This window comes from Antrostomus carolinensis, unplaced genomic scaffold (genome assembly GCF_000700745.2).
Source record: "Antrostomus carolinensis isolate BGI_N321 unplaced genomic scaffold, ASM70074v2 scaffold15116, whole genome shotgun sequence".
Classification (NCBI taxonomy): domain Eukaryota; kingdom Metazoa; phylum Chordata; class Aves; order Caprimulgiformes; family Caprimulgidae; genus Antrostomus; species Antrostomus carolinensis.
This window is the reverse complement of record NW_010322614.1, coordinates 12,193-24,584: the sequence shown is the minus strand read 5'-3', so window position 1 is coordinate 24,584 and position 12,392 is coordinate 12,193. Positions and strand designations below refer to the sequence as shown.

The 12,392-nt window shown below is 36.0% G+C and overlaps 1 protein-coding gene across 1 annotated transcript in view; it reads right to left on the bottom strand.

Annotated features, from left to right (window-relative positions):
• Nucleotides 1-2,742: 2,742 nt before the first annotated feature.
• Nucleotides 2,743-12,392, bottom strand: part of LOC104526759 (period circadian protein homolog 2-like) — an 18,881-nt gene continuing 9,231 nt past the window's right edge. Inside the window, exons 5-12 of the mRNA XM_010170305.1 lie at nucleotides 12,010-12,277; nucleotides 11,501-11,569; nucleotides 8,257-8,411; nucleotides 7,623-7,744; nucleotides 5,778-5,979; nucleotides 4,209-4,260; nucleotides 3,174-3,316; nucleotides 2,743-2,825 (exon numbers count right to left, since the gene is read on the bottom strand). Coding sequence (XP_010168607.1) covers nucleotides 2,743-2,825; nucleotides 3,174-3,316; nucleotides 4,209-4,260; nucleotides 5,778-5,979; nucleotides 7,623-7,744; nucleotides 8,257-8,411; nucleotides 11,501-11,569; nucleotides 12,010-12,266 — 1,083 coding nt within the window. The 5' untranslated portion in view covers nucleotides 12,267-12,277. The remainder of the gene's footprint in view (nucleotides 2,826-3,173; nucleotides 3,317-4,208; nucleotides 4,261-5,777; nucleotides 5,980-7,622; nucleotides 7,745-8,256; nucleotides 8,412-11,500; nucleotides 11,570-12,009; nucleotides 12,278-12,392) is intronic.

Genomic DNA, 12,392 nt, shown 5'->3' with positions numbered 1-12,392 from the left:
CTTCCAACCCAAACCATTCCATGATTCTACTATCTACTAGAGGCAGTACCTCAGTATCATTATGCTTCCTCCTAATAACTCAAGATAATTCTGAGTTTAAGCTAATAAACTCATTTCATGAATGCACATGCACATAAGGCATAAGAATGGCTGACAAGGAGAGGTAGCAAGTTTAGTTTGTGTTCTATAGAATGACATTTAAAGCATCAAAACAACATGAATAAGCCTCTTTATATTCTTATTGAAAGTTAAATAGGAACTAGCTTTAAATTCATTTACTAAGATCACTACACTGTGAACTATATAGAACTCTTTACATCCATCATACACGTCAAGTATCAAATACATTTCAAAGAGAAATATATACAGCAATGATCCATTTAATTTCAGGAAAACATTTATTTTTCCTTAACATATGCAGAGATCCACTTGCAGAGTTAGGAAAAATAAGCATTTTTCCAACCCTTGAACCCACACTGATTACAGAATTAACTTTATTTTATGCAAGTCAGGCTACAGTTTCAGCATTATATTATGAACAAGTCTCACTTGACAGCAGGTGTTCAGTTGTATATTTTTAAATATTAGACTCCGCTTTCTCTAAGAATCTATTGTTTTGTGTATTCCACTTAACCCTGGACAGCTTAAGAGTAATAAACTGCATATGCATATCTTGGTAAATATTTATCTGGCTGCCAGCGCTCTCAGGAGTTAAATAGTTAAAAGCAGAATCAACCACACAGACCATAAAAACAGAAATAAGTGAAACAAATCCTAATATCAGACCAAGATGGAATCAACCCTTACTGTTGAGTGTTCAAAAACTGTATTTAAGTGGTAACACCAGACTAGCAGGGAAGAAACTTCCATAGTAGCCACAGAGAAGGGATTTACTGTACTCACTCCACCCAAGCCCAAGAATAAGGGCAAAGTTCTCCATTCAGTAATCTTGCCACTTCTATTAAGCAGCTACTGGAAATAAATGGGCTGGGGACACCTGGAGGAAGGGAAGCTTTACATTGTTCCATTAGCCTATTTAACAAGATAAACCCACCCTGCAAAGTTGCAGTTGGAGCATGTGGAGCATGGAGGAGAGAGAAAAATCCATGAAGAAGACAGAACTACATTGGACTCGGTAGTTCTTTTGTCAACTTAAGCTGTTTAGAGAGACTGTATAAATCAAACCATGGAAAAACAGTTTGTCAGCATTACATTGTCTTCTGTACTGCAAGAACTCTACACACTAAGCCACGATGTCTGCACAAGTTAGCCAAAAATAGCTGTACCTTAAAGTCCAAACTTATCCTTGCTGACTAGCCATTGTTGTCTTCTATAGTAATCTCTAATAGATACCTTTTGCAATTCTTGTTTGATAAGAAACATGCATGCTGCAGTAATACTGATGTGCCTGATCTCTCTGCAGATGAATTGTCTCAAAAGTCAAACAGTAATTGACTCCAGCTTAGCTAAACTCCCCAGTAATCTCCTTTCCCCCAATGCCTCGCTCTTCTGCTGCAGTTAAAAATTTTGCCAAGAACAGCATATTTCTTCAGAAACAAGATTCCCACCCAAAAGATACCACAGAAATAAAAAATTGCCCATTACACTGCTACTCTGCAGACATCCTCCCCATCTAGACCTACAAAAAAAAAATTTAATATTCTTAGAATGTTTAAATACAAGAGGAGGGAAAAATCTCAGAAGTCAGATGGTACTATTGTAGCCAACTTACTTTTCACTAAGGAGAAAAAAAACCCCAAAATAAAATCCCACTTATAGCACCTCAGAAACCATAATGAAGAAAATACTAAGTAAAACACGGGAAGAGGGAGAGAAAGAAAATGAAAATGAAGCCTTTGTTTTCAACTCAGGAAGAAGTGAATTCTCTTGTCAAGTCAAGTCTTCAAAATACTATGATATTCCAAAGTGCATCCCTGTCCTTAAAAACTTGTTGAGTATCATCTCCTCCTCAGCCAAGTACACTCCAAACTCTGAGAGAGTATCTTCCATTCTTTTCATAGATCTCATGTTTCCATCACCTAAACATCCTTTGAAAGGTTCCAGGCAAAAGCAATTCAGAAGACTAAAAGAAAGTTTGGCTTATACCTTAATTTCTGAGACTCTGTGTACGCTTAAGATCACAGGCAGCATATTTGGTTCTACTCTGAAATGTGAATACTTACTCTAATCAGCTTCTATGATTGTCAAAGCAATGTGAAGTCTTCAGTCAGTAAAATTAGCAGCAAGAACTATGAAGACAAGTTTGAACTGAGAACACAGGGGTTTTTTGTTGGTTTTTTTTTTAAGCACTAGTGTTGCATTTAAAAGACAAACCTCTAGTTGTATCTGGGCCAGCAGAAAGTGACATCAGCACATTGTTTGTTATTAATTGGATCAAACTTAAAAAAAACCCTAACACACGGAACTAAAAATTTCATACAGGTAATGACTGTTAGTATAAGAATTTTCCTGACCATGGGTTTCATTAATCGACTTTATGTCCAAGTTTGCCCCGGATGGAAAGAAAAGAGAAGAACAAACCATTAGCAAACAGTTTTCCACTTAAATACCAGTGTTTTTGTGCTTAGTGAAAACTGAGGGATAAACTTTTCTTGGGTTAAACACTCTTCAGTAGTCACATGATTTTTTTTTAACCTCACATAGACATCTTAGTTAAATCCTATAACTACCTGTAAAGATAGCTTGCTTATCAGTAAATTGAAAAATAATATTTTTTTTAAGTTACCTTTCATCTACATCCTGGAACAAACAAGTCGGTGTGTGTGTAGTTGTAAAAATTCTTTTGTCAGGAGGAATTCTGGGTGCTGAGAGAAAAATAAAAGCAGATTAACAAGTAGAATTTTTTTGTATACGTAGAATACTTCAAGCTACATGTTTCTATTAAATCCTGACTAAAGTCTAAAAGTCTGTCTAAGAGCACATAGGAAAGCAGCTTGCTAGCTCACAGCCTCTCAGCAAGGGCAGAGAACAGAACCAATTATCTTTCACTTTCACGTAAGTAAAACTTGAGATCACTGACAGCAATTCATATAACTGGCCTGCTTAGGCTGAAATTCAATTGTGCTACTTTGCATAGAAATTCCTGTAGCAGAACATAGAACAGTTCTTACTTTCAGGAAACCAAACTAGTCTTTGTGCATTCAAAGAATTACCTTCATAACCAGAATGTACTTTTTCTGCAAGCAATACACAGCAAAGCTGGTCCTCTGCTATTTCTGGATCTTGCACTTTGATAAGGTAAGGAGTCATCCGAAATGGGTGATAGCAAATCTCATTTTCACGCTCCTTTCCTGCACTAATAATTAAACAGAGTTAATTATTTCAACAGATTCATCTTATGCTAAATACATTTTTAATTTATGTATTGTAATTTACTCAAGACACAGGGACTGCATCATAGCTCCTATGACGTAATACCCTTCAGAGGGATCAGTTTATAGTTGTATTTTATGAAAATTGCTATATCCCTTCCTCAACATAAAGTCCTCCTTTTACTCAATACTTATCCCAATTTGAAAAGAAAAAAAAAGAAAGAAAACAAACAAAAAAAAGATTCAGAAATTCTTACTTACAGTAACAGTTGTTTACTTAATACAAATCCAAAGCACAATAATAAAAATAACAAACATTTACACAGTGGTAAAACCCCCCCCCCCAAAACCAGTTGTAATAAGTTTATAACAGCAAAGTTTTATAAAAGTAAAGCTTTTGGAGCCTATGTTAATTGGACCAAAAAAGTCTGCCACAACACCCACAGTACTTTTATAGTACACCCAATCCAACGCTCTGGAGTGCTGCGTTGCCTCTAATTTATTTAAAATTTAACTGTACCTTAATGATAAGTATTTATTTACTCCAGAAGTGATTAAGTAATAGGATCCACAATTAACATGAACTGAAGAGTTTCCATAGCAGTAGGAGAAAACCATATCAGTTTCCTTTATGGTGTGAAGGTCAATATTCACACTGATTAACTTCTAAAATGCAACTCTCCAAAATAATTTTGCAGCTTTCTCTGTAACTTCTAGGAGTTAATCAGCTAGAGGACATGCATATGTTTTGCCTTATGTTCACATTATGGAAAAGTCAGAAACTTATGTATCATATGGTTCTTTAAAAAAGTCAAATACTTTTGTAATGCATGGTTTCAGAATACAACACTAAGCTTTATAATATTGTTGTCTTACCTGATGCGACAGAAAAAAGATTTCTCTTCCATGCAATCCTGGGTGGAAGACTCTAGAAATATTAACCATATTTCATAAAAGTTACAAGTTACTAAGAGATTATGATATTTAAAACAATAATTTTTCCTTAAGTAGTAGTAAAGGTTGAATTCTTTAAAAAAATTTATGTTCCCTAAGTCCCTATATATATTTGCTGAACAATGTACTTCGTAAGCAACTAAATCTGAATACCACTCAGATTCTGAGGCTGGCCTGTGAATCACAGCTGCTTGTTTATTAACCCTTTTGCCAAAAACATATCTAAACAGTTCTCCAGTTTGAGCTGTTTACTCTTATTAGCTTTTCCACTGTATTTCATAGTGTTGACCAAAAATGTTTGATTATCTGGAACCCCAAAATTTGACCTTATTCTATAAAGGCACCAGGGCAGCTAGATCATCAAATCAGCTTATCTCCCTCCTGTCTCCAAAAGAAAGAGCATTTTTCATGAAGGCTTCTTCTCACCTTTTAAGCCTATTTCCTTCCTTTTCCAGAGCAGCCAAAGACTGATTTTCAAGGCAATCTCTGGTCAAGGCCTCAGCACACAATACTTTTGGATATTATATTCTATGACAGCTGACATATGGGATAGTGTGCATAGTTCCACTTACTGCTTTTTTGAACACAGAACAGAATTCTATGTTCAGAATTCACCACTGACCCTGTTTTGAGACAGAGGTTGGAATACAGACCTCACAACATCCCTTCAAACCTGCTTTATGTATGCATTACTTAGTATATATTTATTGCCAATTGTTTTTTCAAAATAAATATGGTTCACACTCTGACTTAATAGACTTGGTATACAATGGATTGAAGTTTCAAACATTTAGAGTAGACCTTGAATTTCAAATGTTTAGTCAAAATAGTTGGTAGCTATTTCTCAATTTCTAACAGCTGTAGCTACACCAGTAAAACAATCCTCTCACAAACAAATATCAAGCACCCCAAGACATCTCATCCTTCACCATCAGAATGCCTAACATCATTTTTCTACAGCTAAAAGAAGAGAGATATGATTATACTTGGTGAATGCACAGTGATGGTAGCTGAAGTTCATCTTTCTACACTGTAATCAAGGTGTCCAGTATTCAAATCATAATCATTTTAGAAGGAAGGAGGCAGAAAATTGTCCCCCTTATATATGAAGAAAATAAATTTTGAAGAAAAACTGTGGTCACTTGATTGCTAGTAAAAGTAGAAAGTAAACCCACTATTCAGGATAAATACCTACTTGGTTTTCATTTATCTCTTTCATTTCTCATTTCATTTCACTTCTTTGGATGAAAGGGGCATGAGAACCAATAAATAATGATATTCAGAAGACTTTTGGCTAACAGACAAGTCTTGCTGATTTATAAAAGTGTGTTATACATCTAGTATTGTTCACAGATGTTCTAATAATGCATCTGTGTTATACCCTCAAAAAGTCATGGAAAAGGATGGAAGAATATTAAAAAACAGTTCAAGGATTTGCATTTGCATGACTGAAAGAAGGTTAGAGAAGTAACTGCTGTTGAGAACACTTACCAGCTCTATTGCAAATATTCCATGATGGTAATCTGTATGGGGTAGTAGAAGTATAGAACACACTGACATCCTGAGGTGCCAAGAACTCCACAAATTTGGCATTTTTAAAATAACTTCTCTTACAGCGGAGAATAGAAGCAGCTTGATCAGAGATGTACAAAATTTTCCCAGAAATCAAAGAAACAGCTACCGCAAACATATCCTAAAACCAAAAATCTCAAATTATTTAGACAGTTTAAAACATTCTTCAATGCCGTATGTATTTATTAGAAAACACATTTAAGATATAAAAGCATTAATAAGTTCAAAATAAAAATTAAGGAAATAGTGTTAAAGTTTAGGGAGCAGTAAAATAAAATTAATCTGCTTATGAAGTAGACACAGACAGTACACTTTCTGAACTATGCAATAAGAATAATACACTGGCATCTTACCGGGTTAAAAACCCTAAATATCATTGCCTAAAATTTTGTGATGCAGAATTAATTCATGAATTAAGAATTAAAGAGGTTCCAGATATAGAACTGCAGATTTTCCTTGTGTTTGTTACAGGCATACTTTGCATTTCTGAAACTCAACTGTTTTGTGAAAGGCTGTTTATGTTAGCTTGTCCATCCACTGCAAAATGAAAAAAAGTGCTCGAAACCACTTGGTAAAATAATGAGTAGACAGGTTGGGGGGAAGAAGAAAAAAAAAAAAAAAAAAAAAAAGTCCCACACAACCATATACACACTCCACTTGTATCGTTTCACGTTGTTCTTCTTCTTGACATGGAAGAGCTTCCTGCATCATAAACTTCTGTGCGCTGTTGCTAACACTGTATACAAACTTAAGAGCTGTCGTCAGAACACTGGTTTCACAAACTCAGATGCTTCCGATCAAATGAACAATGTTTATAATATTTGGCTGAAGTTCTCAGTTGTACTCCAGACTTCCTTTTTATTTTAGCTTGTGGGAAACCTCTATTATTCATAGATACAACAAAACCCACCTACTTCAAACTAGATAACATCACCCATCATGCTATTATTTTACTGATTTCAGAACATCATACATTCAGGCAGAGGCTTCAGGAAAAAAAAAAAAATAGTGGAAGGTAGTCTAATAAGTTTAGATGCAATTGTTTTTTTGAAGATTCCATAATATATCCCTAAAACACTGGGAATGTGGAAAATAAATAATAACGTAAAAAAAAAAAAAAATCAGACTATCATTTTACTGCTAAGAACTACACTGATTGACATAGCTGTTCTTATCTAGATGAGAAGACACAGTATCATTGGATATCACAGTAAGCCTCTACCAGCTGCAAAGACTAGACAAATACCACACAAGAGGGCACAACACACAGCAATTCCAACACTTTCATCCCTTTTCAGTCACACTAACACAAAGAACTGGTGAAACATCAAATAACTCCTACTGATAAGAATAAGATGAAAGAATCCTGCATGCTTTGACTAAAATTTGGAAAGAGTTACTCTCCAATTTTAGCAAGTGTTCTAAGATGAAAACTAATGATGTCTCACAGTGTAATATATGACATGGATGTTGAGATATGTTATACCATCATCTTTAAGCATGAGCATGATTCATAGGATCAAGGAGTTTAGACTACTTATCTCCCACTTAACTGCCATAAAAAAAGCTTAGATCAAGGTGCTATTGACAAAGGTCTGAAGGCTGAGAGTTTCTACTCAACATCTCATGGAAGGCAAAAGCCAGCTTCTTCAGCTTATTAGCCTAACTATCAACTCTTACCTTGTAAAAAGAAGGCATGCCTGAGAATTCCAGTTCTAGAAAACATTTTCAATACACACTGTAGGCTTAGGTCACCATACTCACTGCGTTTTTCATGATGTATTCTGAGGTTATAGTCTCAACTTCTTCCACTGTGTATGATGACACATTGAGTCCAGCAGGCTGGGATTCATTGATCATCAACAATTGGTAATACTCCTCATTGGCTACATGAGAACATTAAACGACTTATTCAGAATTTTAAATCTCATCAATAAGCATCCAGCTTGGAAGTACTAAATCACCAAAATCTTTTTTGGCATAAGCACAGAATGAGCAGTTGGGAAATCTAGGTACTACTCCAAATTAGTCTTTCCTCAGTAGAGCTTCCTCATCAGTAATCCAAATAAATTTACCCATTTTAATATACGCATAAGTGTGATCATATATGTTGGTCTGTTTGACAGCTCAAATAGTATGAAATTGTAAAGCGTTTTCAAATTAATTTTCTAACTAAACAAAATATCAGTAAAATATCAGGCATCTAGAGAGCTGCTTTACCTCTCAAAAGAACCCAAGTTAACAGAACCAACAAATGGGAACACCATGAAAACATCTCTTTAGAGTGCTTTTCAAACATCATAAACTTAGCTTTTCACAGAACCACATTTAAATTCTTATTTTAAATGTTTCATTTTATCCAGGGTGGCATTATCTAGGTAGTATCATACTTGATTACCTTTAACTTGTTTAATGCTTTTAAGGGCGTATTTCAACGTCGTTAGGACACTAGATTTGCCTTTAATTCTCTTTTCAGAAGGAAGGTGAGCTTTCAGCTCTTGTAATGTTTTCAGCAATTCCTTTTGTGTTTTGGCTTTAGTGGACTGCTCACTACTGCAAGATTAGAGACAAAAAATAAAATGTCACTTGAATGCTTGAAGTGACACACCATCCTCATAGAAGCCCAAATATACTCTGACACTTGTAACGTACCTAAATTTGTACAGCTAGCTACATTAACTTTTCCAGTACTTAGTATCAACATTCAGTACCTACAATAATTCTTAAATTAGCTAGAATCATTTAAAATGAAAGATTTACCACCACCTGAAGTCTTATTGTAAAATGTACTCTGTACGTGCATATGTGCATATACCCAAACACCAGAGAACTTTTTTTTTTTTGCCACAGTCTCCCTCCTCCCTTTTTAGTGGTATTTTCCTTAGTTCCTTTCAAATTCAAACTCATAGAAATGTTCATGGACTTCAAAGGAGAGAAGCAGGAGGTCCACTCAAGTCTTCACCTCCTGTTCGAGCAGGTTCTCATAAGAAAGGTCCCTGAAAAGGGAATGGCAGTAGGAGAGCATCAAGTTAACAAAACAAACTGAGAAATCCTTGGAACAACGTATTCCAGTTAAGCATGGCAATATATTAAATAAGATAAGGAAACTTGACTAAGTAGGTAGGATTAAGATCAGAGAAGGCTGGAGACAGAAATTGTATTCACATTCCTCAAGTGCATGTTCAGAAGTGCTGTCTCAGTGTAGAAGGTCAAACTACAGAGATTACCAGTGCCAACATCAGAAAATTATTGCCTTCCTTTGCAGTTCCTGATATCTCTCCCCATTATTAAGAGGTGCTGACAAAATGAAAACGGAAGAGAAAAGGAGCTAAGGGAAGGAGGGGGGAGGATGACAGAGATTGTGGCAGGTGGGTAGGAAGTAGTTAAAATGAAAAATTACCTTGCCTTTCTCATTGGAGTAGATTTTAAAAACTAATCAGTCGTAACAAGAAGATTCTAGAGTTTTTCTTGAACCTTCCTGAAAAGAAATTCTTCCCCATCAAAAGGAAGGTCTTCTCTTATCACTCGATTGTCATGGCTGGTAGTCTCTAAGAAGCTACCCTAAGAACCACTGTAGAAACAATAGTCCTGGCAACTGCACTGCCCTGTCTGAAGTGTTCAATAAAGTGGTTTCAGCTTCGAGGTAATTTTCAAGAGGATTTCTGAACATTTTTGAGGAAGTTTGAAAAGTTCTTCAGGTAGATCAATCATCTGACAGGTGTTGGGTGTATTTCACCAATAATGCTTTGAAAGTAACAAAGCTGGCTTGTGCTAGAGAATACACATTGTTCCTGCTTACAGGAAAGTACTTTGAGAAACATAACATTCACTTAATCAGTGGTCATTTTGTACTGACAAACAATGGCAAGGGATAAGACAAAAGAGTATAGTACTCCCTTGGGAAACATTATGTTCATGCTGTATATTAAAATCACATCTACAATGTGGCTTAACAGTGTGGACTGATGCAATCAACCAGGGCCTTATTAATAGAAGGCTCCTCTAGGCTGGAAGTAGGGAAGAAGAGAGACTGAAAAGATTATGAAATAACTGAGCGTACTGCTGTTTTTGTACTCTCTGAGTACGCTTCCTGAGAGAGGTCAGACTCTTTTGCAAGGAAAGAAACCTTTCCAAATTAGCCTATAGCAGCAGCAAATCTATATTTGAAGATGGGCCTCCTTGGAAAATAAGTTACACAACTCAAAAAAGTTTTGCCAAAGATCAGTAGCATCAGGCACAGCAGCCAGCCACGGGGAAGGTATGACTTGCAGAGGACAGAATAAGCAACTTAAATAAAGACAGGAGCTTTCCATTTTGCTTGATGTGGACAGTAACTGGAAAGGTACCTACAGATACTAAATTAAGTAGTTGATTGGTGTCAATCCAAAGCCCAGCAGTCTCCAAATTGAAGATTAAACCTATAGCTTATCAGTCTATTTTAGTCTTCTCTTTAAAGATCATTCTCCAGACATCCTCAGTCTCCCATTCCCAAAAGATGATCAGATTCTGCTCTGTAGCCCTCTAGCACTGTACCTGACAGCTGAGGAAAACACAGTACCATCTGGATTCCTATTTTTTTCTGAGCAGAGAGGTATTAATGAAATATAAAACAAATAGGTACCAGAAAAACTGTAATAAGTAACCCCCAAAAATCTTGGGTGAAGGAAGTGGAATCAATGAGAAAGGAAGATTAAGAAATGCCTTTGCTTCACTCTGTCTTTCATACTAAGGAACATGAAAACCAGAACACAATTTCCAGTTGAAAATATAGCATGGAACAAGATCTCCAGGTGCCTGCAAGGCAGGCACAGAAAATACATTCATCAAGTACCAAATGGAGTAAAGGGATAATTTCAATTTACCACTTCTCTAGGAAGTGCTTCAGGCAGAAAACACTTGCAGGTAGGTACAAGTATCATCAGTATGCTATAGCTAGATATCCTTGATCTGCTCAGGATCAGGTTCTGGTCTCCTGATCCAAAAAAACGGACTTTAAAAACTGAACAAGTACAGCAGGGCACTTTGAAGTGTCCAGATTTGAGCCATTAATGCCACTGGTTTTCTCAAGGCTACCAGGGTTAGAAGTAGAGTTCATACAGAGGGATTCCTGCAGCTGATGTTGGCTTATGCTTACAGACTTGAAGCTTGAATCCTGGCAAATGGAACACAGGAGAGGCAGATGATATGGCTGCTGGATATCAGAATACATCCAATTTAAGGGGTGAATTCTGATGTTAAAACGCTACTAGGCTGTCCCCAGGCAAGGGCTTCAGACTAAATTCTGAAGAGCAAGAAATTTAAAGAAAAGCTTAAAAAAAACCCCCAAACAATCCTCTAGAGTTGAAGCAATATTCAAAGTGAACCACACTAAAAAAATTACAGAGTTAAGCTACCAAATCAAAACAAAGTAAGATGACTTGAAAGGTTATTGCACAACTTGCATGGAACAGCAATAAAAAGCTCTGATTCAACCAAGTGGCTAATAGGACATGCTAACAATTATGGATAGAAAGAGAATCAGAGATAGGATTTCTTGTGTACTCCCCTAGGTTTAGCCAAAACAAAATAAAAAACACCACTAGTTTTCAGCATTTAGAATTACATACATGCAAATTACCAAAAATATATGCACATTAATTTACCTGCATCCACTGCTAGACTGATTGTGTTCAGAGTTTGCAATCATCAGACTAAAAGCATTTGAGCTTGAACTAGAATAAGAAAAGATAGAAAGAGATTAATAATATTAAACTTAAAACCAAACTTCAAGTTCATTTTAGCTTTATATTTTCCTATTAATGACTGGCTATCTAGGGTGAAAAAAAACAACCAAACAAAACAAAACCAAAACCCACAAAATTTAAAAGCTCCTGCCTGGTACAACAAATTGAAACTATAGCTGTTACACACTTGTCTAAGAAGGTTCTCCTTACTGTAGCTTTGCTCTGTACACTAAACAGTCATTTACAAGATTAAAATAGCACAGTTGCATCCTTACACAAAACCAGACAGACACTTTTTGATGTACAATTATAGAAGTTGGTTTACAGTAACACTTTATAATGTAGTTATTATTCAGAAATTAGGTTCAAATGGAAAAAGCCTTCAGTGACAAAACTGAAAGTTAAATTTATTTAATGTTAGCTACTACCTTTTATGACAGTCTGAAGATTCCATGAGCATTGCTGAATCTTTCCCATTTTCATCAGATTCATGGCCATGAGAATCATGCCCACTCGAGTAGTTTTCATTTGTGTCATTTCCACTGAAGTCATTTCCACTGGATCCGCTGCTCATTTCAATATCTTCCTGAAGAACTTCATGAGAGCGTTCAGGCTTCGTCTGAATTTCTGAATCTTCAGCAATCATCTGGCTATGGTTATTTGCAAGTCCAGAATAATCACTCATTTTCTGGTGCTCTTTTAAAGAAAAAGACGAAGAAATGTTTTCACTGATGCCAAGTTCCTGCTCAGGGTTCTGCTCCTCAGTGCTAGAGTAGAACCCTCTTAACTTGATAGAGCCCATGGGACACTC